The sequence below is a fragment of the Saccostrea cucullata genome, unplaced genomic scaffold, assembly GCF_032062105.1.
Source record: "Saccostrea cucullata isolate Sc308-1 unplaced genomic scaffold, CSIRO_AGI_Scuc_v1 ctg5092, whole genome shotgun sequence".
Lineage (NCBI taxonomy): Eukaryota > Metazoa > Mollusca > Bivalvia > Ostreida > Ostreidae > Saccostrea > Saccostrea cuccullata.
This window is the reverse complement of record NW_026929491.1, coordinates 3,124-15,950: the sequence shown is the minus strand read 5'-3', so window position 1 is coordinate 15,950 and position 12,827 is coordinate 3,124. Positions and strand designations below refer to the sequence as shown.

At 31.4% G+C, this 12,827-nt stretch overlaps 1 protein-coding gene across 1 annotated transcript; it reads right to left on the bottom strand.

The window, feature by feature from the left end:
* Positions 1-266: 266 nt before the first annotated feature.
* On the bottom strand, positions 267-3,300 carry LOC134281002 (microfibril-associated glycoprotein 4-like). Its single transcript, XM_062763456.1, has 6 exons — positions 3,012-3,300; positions 2,309-2,460; positions 2,051-2,147; positions 1,686-1,853; positions 593-852; positions 267-445 (listed from the first exon to the last, which is right to left on the bottom strand). The coding sequence occupies exons 1-5, from the start codon at positions 3,298-3,300 to the stop codon at positions 593-595; spliced, it is 966 nt and encodes a 321-aa protein (XP_062619440.1). The 3' UTR covers positions 267-445.
* Between the last annotated feature and the right edge of the window lie 9,527 nt (positions 3,301-12,827).

Below are 12,827 nucleotides of genomic sequence, written 5' to 3'. Positions count from 1 at the left end.
AACATCAAATATACCTATTACAAATATTATTTTTTTAAATAAATATCTTAAAATCTTTAGAAATGAGAAATGAAATTGAATGGCAGACACCACTGTAAAGCGTATTGCCCATGTGTCGGATTTAAGAGGTTTCACTGTAGTAGGTTTAACAATAAATCAATCATCATCCTAATTCTCCGTCCAGGCTTTTTTCAGTGTTTGTAAATAAAAACAAAATAGTTCTAAGTTCAAATTTATTCCAACACATATAAAGTACATCTTTTACGAAATACATTCAGTAGAAAAAAAATATAATAATTTATTGCTTAAAAAAATTGTTCAGCCTCCCTTCTTTTACTGAAAAAAATATATGTTAACAAGTTTGCCACTTGTTGTTAAACATTATTTAAAGAAAGAACACCGCGATAAAGATTATTTTAAAATCCTTTGATGGATGATCTGTCGTCTGTAAAAAAAAAAAATCAGATTAATTATATTAATGTTTCACAGAAATAATAGCGTATTTTTCTATTAAAAATATCTTCAAATCATTGGAATTTTTCTTTTTACGGAAATAAAAAAAAATTATAATTATGATTTAAATGAGGTTCACCTAGTGACGCCTGATCATCATCTTGGTGTCTCTCACCGATGTCCCTTTCCGTACCGTGGGATACCATGGGTTGCCCCAGGGCTCCGGGGACCAAGGACCGTTAAGGAAGCCATAGTGGCAATTGTTAAACCACCAGCCTCCACTAATATCAAGGTAAGAAGCACAGTGACCACCAGATCTGTCATTGTCCCTGTCTGGGGTAGAGAACGACATCCCGGACAGATCGTGCTTAGTATAACCAGTATCTAACATACCGTCTCCTGTAAAATCAAACAAAATCAATTACAGAGATAATTGATTTATATATCGTCAATTTAATTGTTGATAATAATACTGAGGTACTTCTAAGATAGACGGCTTTAGGTGCTGGAAAGAGCGATAATATTTGTTTAGTTGAGTCCTAGAATCCACGGTGTCTGTCCTACTGGCACCTGCAGAATTAGAGAAAATATAAAACAGAGATAATAATTATTAAATCATATCACATTAACTTTAATACTGAAGTACGTCTGAGAAACGCGTTGAGTTCTTTTGAATTTGGCTTTTTAAGCTTGTTTTATTTGAATATTTATCCGATCAAATATTTTTTATAATCATATTTTCGTAAACCTTTCGACATTTAAGATTAATGACGCACTGTAAACTTCCTACAGTGTATTCCCTAGTAGTTAAAAATGTGAATTATTGAAAATCAGATGCATGTTCTGTAAACTTTTCTCGTAGTAGTTAAAATGTGAATTATCAAAAATTATCAGGAAACCCAAGCTGAATAACAATGTTGAACAAATGTAATTATTGGATTGTTTGTTAAAAAAATTTAAACATTATTTTCCTTGAACATGTATAATTAGAAATGTTATCTACTTGACAATAACAAATTCAATATCAGCTGAATACGTGCATGGTACCTGCAAATGATATTCTGAAATATTAAAAATGTTTAATTAGCGTGGAATCAAAAACGTATACAGAATATCAGGAAAAAACACATCTTTTTTCAAGAACTTTCTAATCTGTCAATACAGAAAAGTATAATTATGATGATATACGTAATTTGAACCCAATTTTAAGAAATTAACATAATTACACTGACCTAAGGTTCCTGTGGCAGGTCCTGTAAGAAAGAGTTGATATTTTAGTGCTTCGTTGGAGACAGAGAATCCGTCGTACATTTGAAAAAGCGTTGTACCATTCTGGAGTGTGATGGATACATACAGGGATGAGAGGTTTTCTTTTGTTAATTGATGGATCACGTCATTTCCTGTATTAAGATATATTTGAAATCAATTTTTGAGATATCAATTGAACACGATATCTGAATATCATAGAACATATATTACCTAGTCTTAAATTCAGATCTTTATCATGCTTTAAAATTTTTTTCTTGTCACAAGAATTTTTTTATCTTTAAACTTTGAGGGAATAAAAAGTTCTTATTTGAAAGCGATTTACACTTACCAACCCAGACATTCTGTTCAGTTGAACCAAAACCATTTTTATATTCCGCCCAGTTCCTGTCAAAGATCACGGATCCGTCTACGCGTTTCTGAATGACCTTTGAAAATTACCAAGCGTAACAATTCAATTTATTGCTTCGAACAATCATTTATTATGATAAAAACTCAAAATATTCATAAATTTCATCTTACAATCTTAAAACAACAGCAACAGTGTGTGATATGTTATGTACTTTTAATTTTAGAATTAACTACATACCGTCCATCCCCCGCCCATTGTCGTCATATCGCAGTATACACTTATTGGGGTAATTAAGGTACCGTAGGGGTATATATCATACACCCCTGTACTAGTTTTTCCTTCTTCACAAAGATCTTTACAATCTTTGGGCATGGCAGAGAAAACACAATCTAAAAAAATGCCGAGATCATATTATGCGTATGTACAAGAAGTGAGAGGATATATAATGCCTGCATTATATATAAATGTTAATTGTGGGAAAAATGTTAACAATATGTACAATGCGTATTATGTTAAACTGTTCCTCATTACTAGTATCTAAAAACATTTTTGTTTTCTAATTGATACAAAGCTTTGATTCATGACATGATATAAAGTATTTTAAATCAAATACAATTATTTTCAATACTCTCTTGACTGAGAGAAATGTGAAAGAGGAATGTATTTGTAGATAAGATTATAAATAATTTGGACACTGAAATAGACGTTGAAAAACGTAGTAAAATCATGATATCGTCTTATGCATTATATAATGTATGTGAAATTGAACATTTCTTACATTCGTAGGTCGATACAATGACCATGTTTTCCAACACAGTCTATCGTATCAAACTTTTACAGATTGTAAGGCGGAAAAAAGTGTCAAAGAAAAAAATCGTGTCTTCTCGAGAGGGACATAAAAAATCAAAGAAGCAAACAGAAAAAAAACAAATATACATACCGTTATCCGAGTAGTATCTCCAACCGGCCTCATCAGACAGCTCAGACGTTAGACGTTTCTTGTGGGTACGACATTTCTTCAATTGAGAGTTGAAACCAAAGAAAACGCACTCCCTTTGACACATCGCGGCGCACTCTGTTAATGAATGAGCATTTTGTTCTCTTAAAAGCTCAGAATTTGATTTCTTATCATCAAATGCCAGTTTCGCGGCATATTTCTGAGAAATAATAGTAGCTTTAGATAAACCTAAGAAGCCGACAATTAAAGATATAACCCACTGACTGCTCATTTTGTTTTTACTTTCTAAAGAAAAAAAACTGCGGCGTTCTTGTAAATCTGTGAAATTCTGCCGAATGGTCGTTCAACAGGCAAATATATATGTCGTATCTTAATCAATACCTGAAAAGTGATTGGCTAACTGTTACGTACTCTATATTCTACTGTTGTGTATGTATAAGTTATAGATGCCGAATAATATTGATTCGCTCCGCACCCTCGATTTCCACGCCCCATGAAAACGATATAACCAATAGTACGATGCAATCTATGATGCGAGCAACTTGTCGCCTATATCCGATAACGTAAATTTCTTTGAAAGTGTCAAAATTTAATATAAAAAACATTCACCTGATTCTGCCTCCTGCAGTAATTTATGACGAGGCGTGGAAAGTATTATCTTATATGTGATATGGGATATATCGCCACAACAAGATAGAAAAAAAATTACCGCAGATATGCGACAAGTATCGATTTTATTGAAGATGATATTAATTGTCATAATTGTTTATTCTGAAATATAACAATATATAAAAATATAACAATGAAAAGTGTGCTTTTTTTTTGCACTTTGTTAATGTCTGTTATGCTGATATGTTTTTTTTTTTCATTTGCTAACTTTTAAATATATATTTTCTTGAATGAAATTAAAAAAAACAGCTATCTCGAAATAGAATTTAAAAAAAATTGTTATTTGATGTTATTATTATGATCCTCAGAAATTATTTAGAATATATCAAATAATTTAACTTTGATTCATTAGCGTCCAAATATTTATGTTAGACAATGCATCATCATAATTTTTTGAATTTATTTCTTCGGACAGCAAGAAGATCATCTTAGAAGGATGTAGACAGCACATAGCACATCTTAGAAGGACGTAGACAACACTTAGCACATCTTACAAGGACGTAGGCAGCACTTAGCACATCTTAGAGGGACGTGCACTTGTAAAATACAATGATTAGAAATTTCTTAAAGAATTTGCTTTGGCGTGTTAAAAAACTTTTTAAAAAATGGAAAGTTCGTACGATAAATGTTCAAAATATAGGGTTCATGAAACTGTTTTTATTGAAATGAAACCCAAAATGGTGAATAGCTAAAATTGCAAATAAATATCGCAGTCATTATTTTAACTTGAAATATCAGACGCAATATTCTTTTGGTCTTTAGAAACAATGCTTAAACTGCGCATAGAAACATACATACCTTGTACAGACTGCTAAAAATAATGGGTACATGGAAGCATGATGTCATACTATGAACTTGTATACTACAAAAATATGGAGGATTAAGGTCAAGATCTAGTAAATGAAAGGTGCCTACAGAAATATCAAAATCAAGAAAAATATTCCTTTAATGCTGCTTTAGGACTTTAGCTTGGTCAAATAAGGTGTTTCCGGGCATAATTTGGAGGAAAACAAGATGAAAAATCATATTTCAAACTGGCATTTCTAATGAAAATTTAAGGAAATCAGTCATAAATACGGTTTATTTTCCATATCAACCAAAGAATATGTATGCAGATTGCCTTTAATTTTTCAAAAAACAGTAATTTGTATGTTCTTGTCCTCTTCTTTAAAATAATATCAAATGTAATTTAGGTTTCGAGACTACTTTTCATGTGATATCATGTGATTTCAAATTGAATTCAATAAAAATATTTTATTTTTCACATAATTCTATTCGAGCTGTAAAGTACGGGAAAAAGAAAGTTGAAAGTGATTATGACATCATAATGAATCTAGCACCAAAAAGTTAGTCTGAAGACATTTACTAGATCTTGACCTTAAGTATTCCCCTCCAACGTTCACTCCCGCCGTGTGCTACATGTCATGATCAAGTGAAGCAAAAAAAAAAGTAGACGATTCAGTGTGAGAAAATGGCCTAACATTTGTATAGAAATATCAGATAATATTATACTTAATCATGGATCATTATCTGACAAGTACAATGTATCAATCACAAAATATACGAAATCTTCACTTGAAGCGAATTATTGATTTAATTGATTAAGCTATATATTTCCACTGGCTAGCCTCGTTTTAGTAGCTGCAAAGAACACGTCTTTTAGGAGTGAATTTTAAAGCCTTCACTAAATAAGCCGGGTGTAATATTAAGGACTTCAGTAAACAAGTCGGGTGTAATGATAAGGCCGTCACTAAACAAGTCGGGTGTAATGTTAAGGCCGTCACTAAACAAGTCGGGTGTAATGTTAAAGCCGTCACTAAACAGATCGGGTGTAATGTTTAAGCTTTCACTAAACAAGTTTGGTGTAATCTTTAGGACGTCAGTAAACAAGTCGGGTGTAATGTTAAAGTCTTCACTAAACAAATCGGGTGTAATGTTACGGCCGTCACTTAACAAGTCGGGTGTAATGTCAAGGCCGTCACTAAACAAGTCGTGTAATGTTTAAGCTTTCACTAAACAAGTTTGGTGTAATCTTTAGACGTCAGTAAACAAGTCGGGTGTAATGTTAAAGTTTTCACTAAACAAGTCAGGTGTAATGTTCTTTAAAAAGATTATGAAAATAAAGAGTAAACGTTATGATATTGTCTTTATAATTATAGTTCACTAGGTTATCAAATACGTAAGGAAAGAAATCTACACGTGCGTTTTTAAAGCCATTTACAGCATAAACCGGAGGAAATTTACCATGTTTTCAGTAAGTAAAAAAGTCAACAGTGCCAGGTCCAGGTGGATGAAATAAAGTATTAAAAAGAAATATTTTCTGGTTTAGAATATCTGGAAATAAACGTGCTTGTCGATATACTATAGCATGCACGAGCAACTTGATTTGCGGTTTATACATACAGATATGGCACGCCAAATTCACAAAAATGAGCAAATTTTAATAAACAAGGTTTATCGGTTGTAAAACTATATTTACGGACTGTAAACTATAGTTAACAACGTTAATTAGTAAACGCGCGCGATAATCTATGTTTCACAACCGTAAACTATATTTAACACTGAAAACTATCATTTGCGATTGCAAATCATAGATCTTCTATAATACATTTCACGATTTGTAAACTATAGTTTATCAAACCGTTAACTATATAAGGATAAATATAGTTTCACGATTTGTGAAAAGCATGATTAACAACTCTTATAAAACCGTGAAAATGTTTACAACAAAATGTTGTCAGTAACAAAATCTTATTACAAAGATAAACTTAGATTATCAGGTAAACTATAGTTAACAACCGTTAAATATAGTTTTACAGATGAAAACTATTTTCTGGTTAACTATAGTTTACGGTTTGTAAACTATAGTTTACAGTCGATAAACCTAGTTTATCAAATGTGAAACTAGGTTTGTCTCATTTTTGTGAATTTGGAGTGCCATACCTCTGTATAAAATTGCTGTGCAGACTAGATACATGGAGAGGTGAGAATAACAAATCAAAACAGATTCGTGTAAGGTAGATTTATTATCATAACAGTTTTATAAACTTTGTCATTTTTTTTACATGTGCTTGTATTTAATTTCTAGTAAAATTGAAAAAAATTGTTACTAAAAAAACTACAAATCGCACAACCTTAAGAGATCTGGGTGGAAATTTATCTATCCTACTATGTTCAATTATTTTGACGTGAAAAAAAAATGAAATAGCTTACAGGGTCAGGTAAACTGCTATGGTATGTTTTGTCAAATATAACATTGTTTAATGTACAATTAATCATTGTGTTTTATTGGAATTTTTGATAGAAGGCCTCAAGGAAGAATAGTGCTGGCACTAATGGAGCCCCCTCTTAAAGATAGTATTAATATCAATATTAGTCAAAATTGAATTGAAAGTTGTGAATCAGTTTTTATGCTAAACACAAAGATGCACATGCTTTTATCACAAAGTAGCTTCGTGTGTCTAGAATTTCTCTGATTTCTATAGTGTTTTACTTACAGGGAAATATAATATTATTTGCAATTAAATAAAAGGCCGTTAACTTGGATGCGATGTCTAATTTAGTATTCTATTTATAAAGTGTCCGTACATTCTCCAGACAAGTGATACTGTCGTGTGTTTGTATGCAGATTCATTAAATAAGCAATGGAAGGCCCTAATAAATCGATTTATTGCAAGGGCATACCTCGATGTATCTTGTCAAGTTTGTACACATAAACTCAAGAAGCATGAAGATATTTGAAAAGTGCTGTGAACCTCATGAAATCTTGCAAAAAAAAATGATAATAGCTTTATTTAATGTAGTTGTCCAGCAAAATATTCAACCTGCCGTCCAACAAATTAAAATTAATCGAAATAAAAAAGGGATTCTATATAGGTTCGCAGCACTTTTCACAAACAACATATACTGTTGAAAAAGATTACAACTTAAACTAAGATTTTTAACTTGGTTATGCCCTTGTAATATTGGAAATTATTGATGACCTTTAAACTGCAAGTATAATTGCTAAAATCATGTGACATCGACATCACGTGACACGTCTAAATAAAAAATCTAAATGTCCCCAACATGTAGATTTAAACCACGTAACATTTTTTATATCAGTGATGTCCTGTTTTAAGCAATTTTTTCCCATTATAATAAATTGTGAATTTTTTTCATTATTTTAAAAACTCGATTTTTTTATTATTTCAATTTGTAACCTTGACTGTGCTGTGTTTTTGATCCTTCTGATAAAAAAACTCAAAGAAACTGTCGAATAAAAATTATATCAATTACAATGATTAAAGTGAACAACAATCAGAAATTTAAAAAAAATAAATAAATTCTATTTGCTGATTAGTTTTCATTATATCCACTCAAATCAAACAATTACAGTCAAACAAGGTTAAAATGCTTTGTCAGCTGGTAAAAGGGATACATTTTGTGGTTCTCTAATATCCTTTTCATATCCGGATTATTATAACACAGTTTGCATAATGTCATCTACTGTATTTGTATAATTTCCTCTAAAGGGATCAAACAAATATCAATGTTTAGAATTGTGTGTTAAACCAAGTGTTGAGTTTGAAAATGAATTGTTTACGTCACTCGTAATTTAGAAAATTATTCATTCACAACACAATAAATGGATTTGATATATCAAATAAATGTCATATCAACCTTTTTAAACTACATTACTTTTTTACATCAGTGATGTCCTAAAGAGAATCGCCCATCCTAATAAAGTGTGTATTTTTTATCTTAAAAACTCTTATTTCCATTCGTAACCTTAACTGTGCTGCAATTCCCTGCAGTCTCGTCATACATTCCGTTTGACCCTTCTTATGATAAAAACAACAGAAAAACTGTCGAATGTGAAAATTATATCTTAACAATTACTACGAAGAACAACAATCAGTATTTCACTTACCAGGTAATAATAAATTCTATTTGCTGATAAGAGCATTATATCCACTCAAATCAAACAATTACAAAGACAAACAAGGTTATTACCTGCTTTGTCAGCTGGTACCAGTACATACAGACAGGATACTCTATCTAATTCTTTTTCATTTCCAGATTATTTAACAAAATGTTTTGTTCTTTACAGATCTTTTCCCTAAAGGTTAACACGTGAAGTGATGAGTAATTAGTTATCATTAATATGAGAAAAGTTTAGGCGATTTAACGAAATTCTAAGACAGGGATCAAACAAATATCAATGTTTAAAATCATTTGTTAAACCATGTGTTGAGTCTGAAAATGACTTGTTTACGTCATTCGTATTTAGAAAATTATTTATTCACAACATAATAAATGGGTTTAATATATCAAAGAAAGCAAATGAATCAAGCCACCTCTAGAATATTAGCTTTCATAAATATAAGATTTAAAAAACCACATAGCAACAAGCAAATGACATTGATAATAAATAAGTATAAGCTAATTTAGCTAATAGATGGCTATTTAATTAAGGAGATTAACAACAAAACATTAAATTAATATGCAATGCCATATTTCGAAAGGCACATTAGAATATACATATGATTTCTACTGATATAAACTAAAGAGAACAAACAATAAGACCAAGAAGTGCATCTTCTTTTTTTACTGTGGATGACTAAACGGTAAATTAAGCTAGCATTTCATTTCTATTAAATACTCTCTCTCTCTCTCTCTCGTATTGAAATGTGGATCTTCAATTAAGAGTTTGTCAATATCCCTTTAATCAGCAGCAGAAAACTATTGATAAAGTTCATACAAAGTTGTATCACTCCGAGACATAGAGGGAAGAGGTCTTCCCCTTTTTTACCTGATGGATAGTGACATTACCTACAAAATGTCGTTTTAGTGTTAAATACGTAAAAAAGTATTTTAAAAAAGGTTCACTTATGTCCTTATATGGCATTGTGGATTTCTGAAAAACAAAGTATTTAGTTTCAGTTAATAATGTGTTAAATATCATTAAAATCTTTGGTGATTGCCTATCTATAAAAATGACGTTATTTTCTGGCTAGTCAATGCGTTATAACGTCATGAATTACGTAAATTCTCTCATTTTCTGAATAAGTCTATAATAACAGCCGATTTTAAAAACTATTTTACAATATTTAATATAGAGCAAAATTCCTGATCCAAAATATGCAAATAGTAAATGATAGATCTGTTTTTAAGGATTACAATACTTGTTTTATTTTTTTAGATCAGAAGGTGCTCTCATATTTTTTTCAACACTAAAAGTACTCATATATTCCAGTTTTCCTTAAAATTCAAGATCATTGCATTTTCATAAAGCCAATTTTCCCAGATCAAGAATTTGGGAGAATTTTTTTAATATTTTATTTCAATGCTTCAAAGTGAACATCAAGTTGTAATCAACCAATTGTTATATCTACGATATATAACAATATATCAACAAACACATCGTGCAGTTTAGGATATTTTTAGGATATATTTCCTGCAACCCATTCCTGTATGTCACCTTTTATCAGCTAAAACCTACGGATTCACTCTCCATTTTTTGGATTGTCCTTAAAAATCTGAATTTACATTTTTTTTTTTTTGTAAACTTCAGCAATGTTTCGATAAGACTTTTTTTCAAATAATTTCCCGAATCTTTCTTTGATGGTTTTTCTTCTCCTCTGTCCACTCCTCAGTCAGAGAATCAAAATTTCTTTTCAATTTATATATAACAACCAAGTTTTATGATAAACGTGACGATTTTAACTTTTCTATCGTCAACTTCCCTTACTTATGCAGCAATATACCTTCATCACCTGCATACGGAGTGTATATATCTCAGTTGATTCGATACGCAAGAGCATGCCCTACGTGTGAACAATTTCTAAAACGAGGTAAATTATTGACAAGCAAGTTGATGAAACAAAAATATCAGCAGTCTCGTTTAAAGTAATTTTGTAAGTTTTATGGTCGATACAATGACCTTGTCAGCAAATATATTTTACCATTGAGTCAATTAAATGCTGACTAACGTTTTTCATACCAATTGTTAGTCCATTTTTATGCACTAAATTGAGGACGGATTTTTCCGTTATTTCACGATCATTACAATGAGCACACGGCGGGCGTGACCGGTTAGCAGGCGATGCTCACTCCTCCATGGCTTTTGATCCCACCTCTGATGTTTCAGAGGTCCGTGTTTGCTCTGCTCCTATTTTGTATTGTTTTATGGACTCCATATCCTTCTACGGTATATATATAGAGACGTTTCAGGATTTCTTCTTTTTAGATGATGTCATACATGTATAAAGAGCTGCCTGATTTATTTATCAAAAATTTAGAATACAAAATAGGATCAGAGCAAACACAGACCACCAAAACATCGGAGGTTGGATCAGATGTCATGGAGGAGTAGTATCACGTGCTGACCCATAACACGTGTCGTCTACTCTTTGTCATGAACGGGGTATAATAGGAAAACTATCGTCAATTCAGTTTACATAATAGACTAACAACAGGTATAAAAAACGACAGTCAGTATTTGACCCAAAGATAAATTGTATTTGCTGACAAGATTATGTATCGACTATAGAACTTACGAAATGATGACTTGAAACCAGACTATTGAAATGTTTGTTTCATCAACTTGTGTTTCAATAATTTACCTTGTTTTAGAAATTGTTTGTACGTAGAGCATGCTCTGTGTGCAGTTGTTGTATATACCTGCATAAGAAAGGGAAATTGAAGATAAAGAAGTTAAAGTCATCACGTTTATCATTAAGCTTTATATGATTTTATGGTCGAAAACATGAACTTGTCAGCAAAAAGAATCTATCAATAAGTTAAATGCTGAATGACAGTTTTTGTACTGTTTTAAAACTAATTGTTAGCACACTGTATTGTGGACGGATTTTCGGATTTTCCCGTTATTGCCCGATGATGAGCACACATCGGATGTGACTGGTCAGCAGGGGAAGCTCACTACTCGATGGGACATGATGCAGTTTTTAAATTCTGAAAGGTCCGTGTTTGCTCTGCTACACAATTTTTTTCAAGGTTGAATACTGTTATCTCCATACTTTCATCCAATTAGAAACTCATTTTGATTTAAAATGGCTTTAAACTGGAAAGATTCGATATGAGTAAACGCGAATTCAAAGCTGTGTATTAGTTGTGGTGTTCTACACGTGGAAACACATGCTTCCATCAAAAAGTAATAATTTGTTGGTCGGGAATATATAGGATTCTTTATAGTGATTTAATGAAAGAAAAATATATAGAGATGACGAACAGTATTCAAACCCAAAGTTTCCGCAAACTATACAATTTAGGATCTGAGCAAGCGCGGACCTTTCAAACATCAAAGGTATGATCAGGGGTCATCAGGTGCCATGGATGAGTGAAAAAAAAAACAAAAAAAGCTGTCGATAATTTAATGTGTAAAGCATGCCCTCACCATTACTTTGAAGAACAACAGTAAGTAAATCACCTAGCAGGTAATAATAAATTCTATTTGCTTACAAGAGCGTATTGTATCAAGCACAATTAAATAGTGAACCTTGCAAACAAAGACAAAGTTATCACCTGCTTTGCCAGTTTGGACCAGTACGTAAAGATCGTGTAATCTATATAATATAATTGTTTTTCCCTTCTGCCTAATCTAACGCAGAAGGAAAATATTTTCCTTTTACAGATCTAAATCTCTAAAGGTTTACACATGAAGTGATGAGTTATTAGTTATCATTAATATAAGATTAGTGTAGGCCATTTAACGAAATTCAAAGGCAGGAATCAAACAAATATCAATGTTTAGAATTATGTGTTAAACCAAGTGTCGAGTTTGAAAATGACTTGTTTACGTCACTCGTATTTAGAAAATTATTTATTCACAACCCACAAAAGGATTTAATACATCTTATTAAGCAAATCAATCAAACCTCCTCAAAAGTATTAAGTTTTCATAAATATTAGATTTAAATAAGACCACATAATAAATGACATTGATATTAGATAAGTATTAGCAAATTAAGCAAATAGAGGGCTATTCAATTAAAGAGATTAACAAAGTGTGCCTTACAATGCCTCTTTTCCAACTGGACATTAAAAATTATATATGATTTATACGGATACAGAGTACAAAAAAAGACTCAGAAGTTGAATTATCTTTTACTGAGGATTACTAAACAG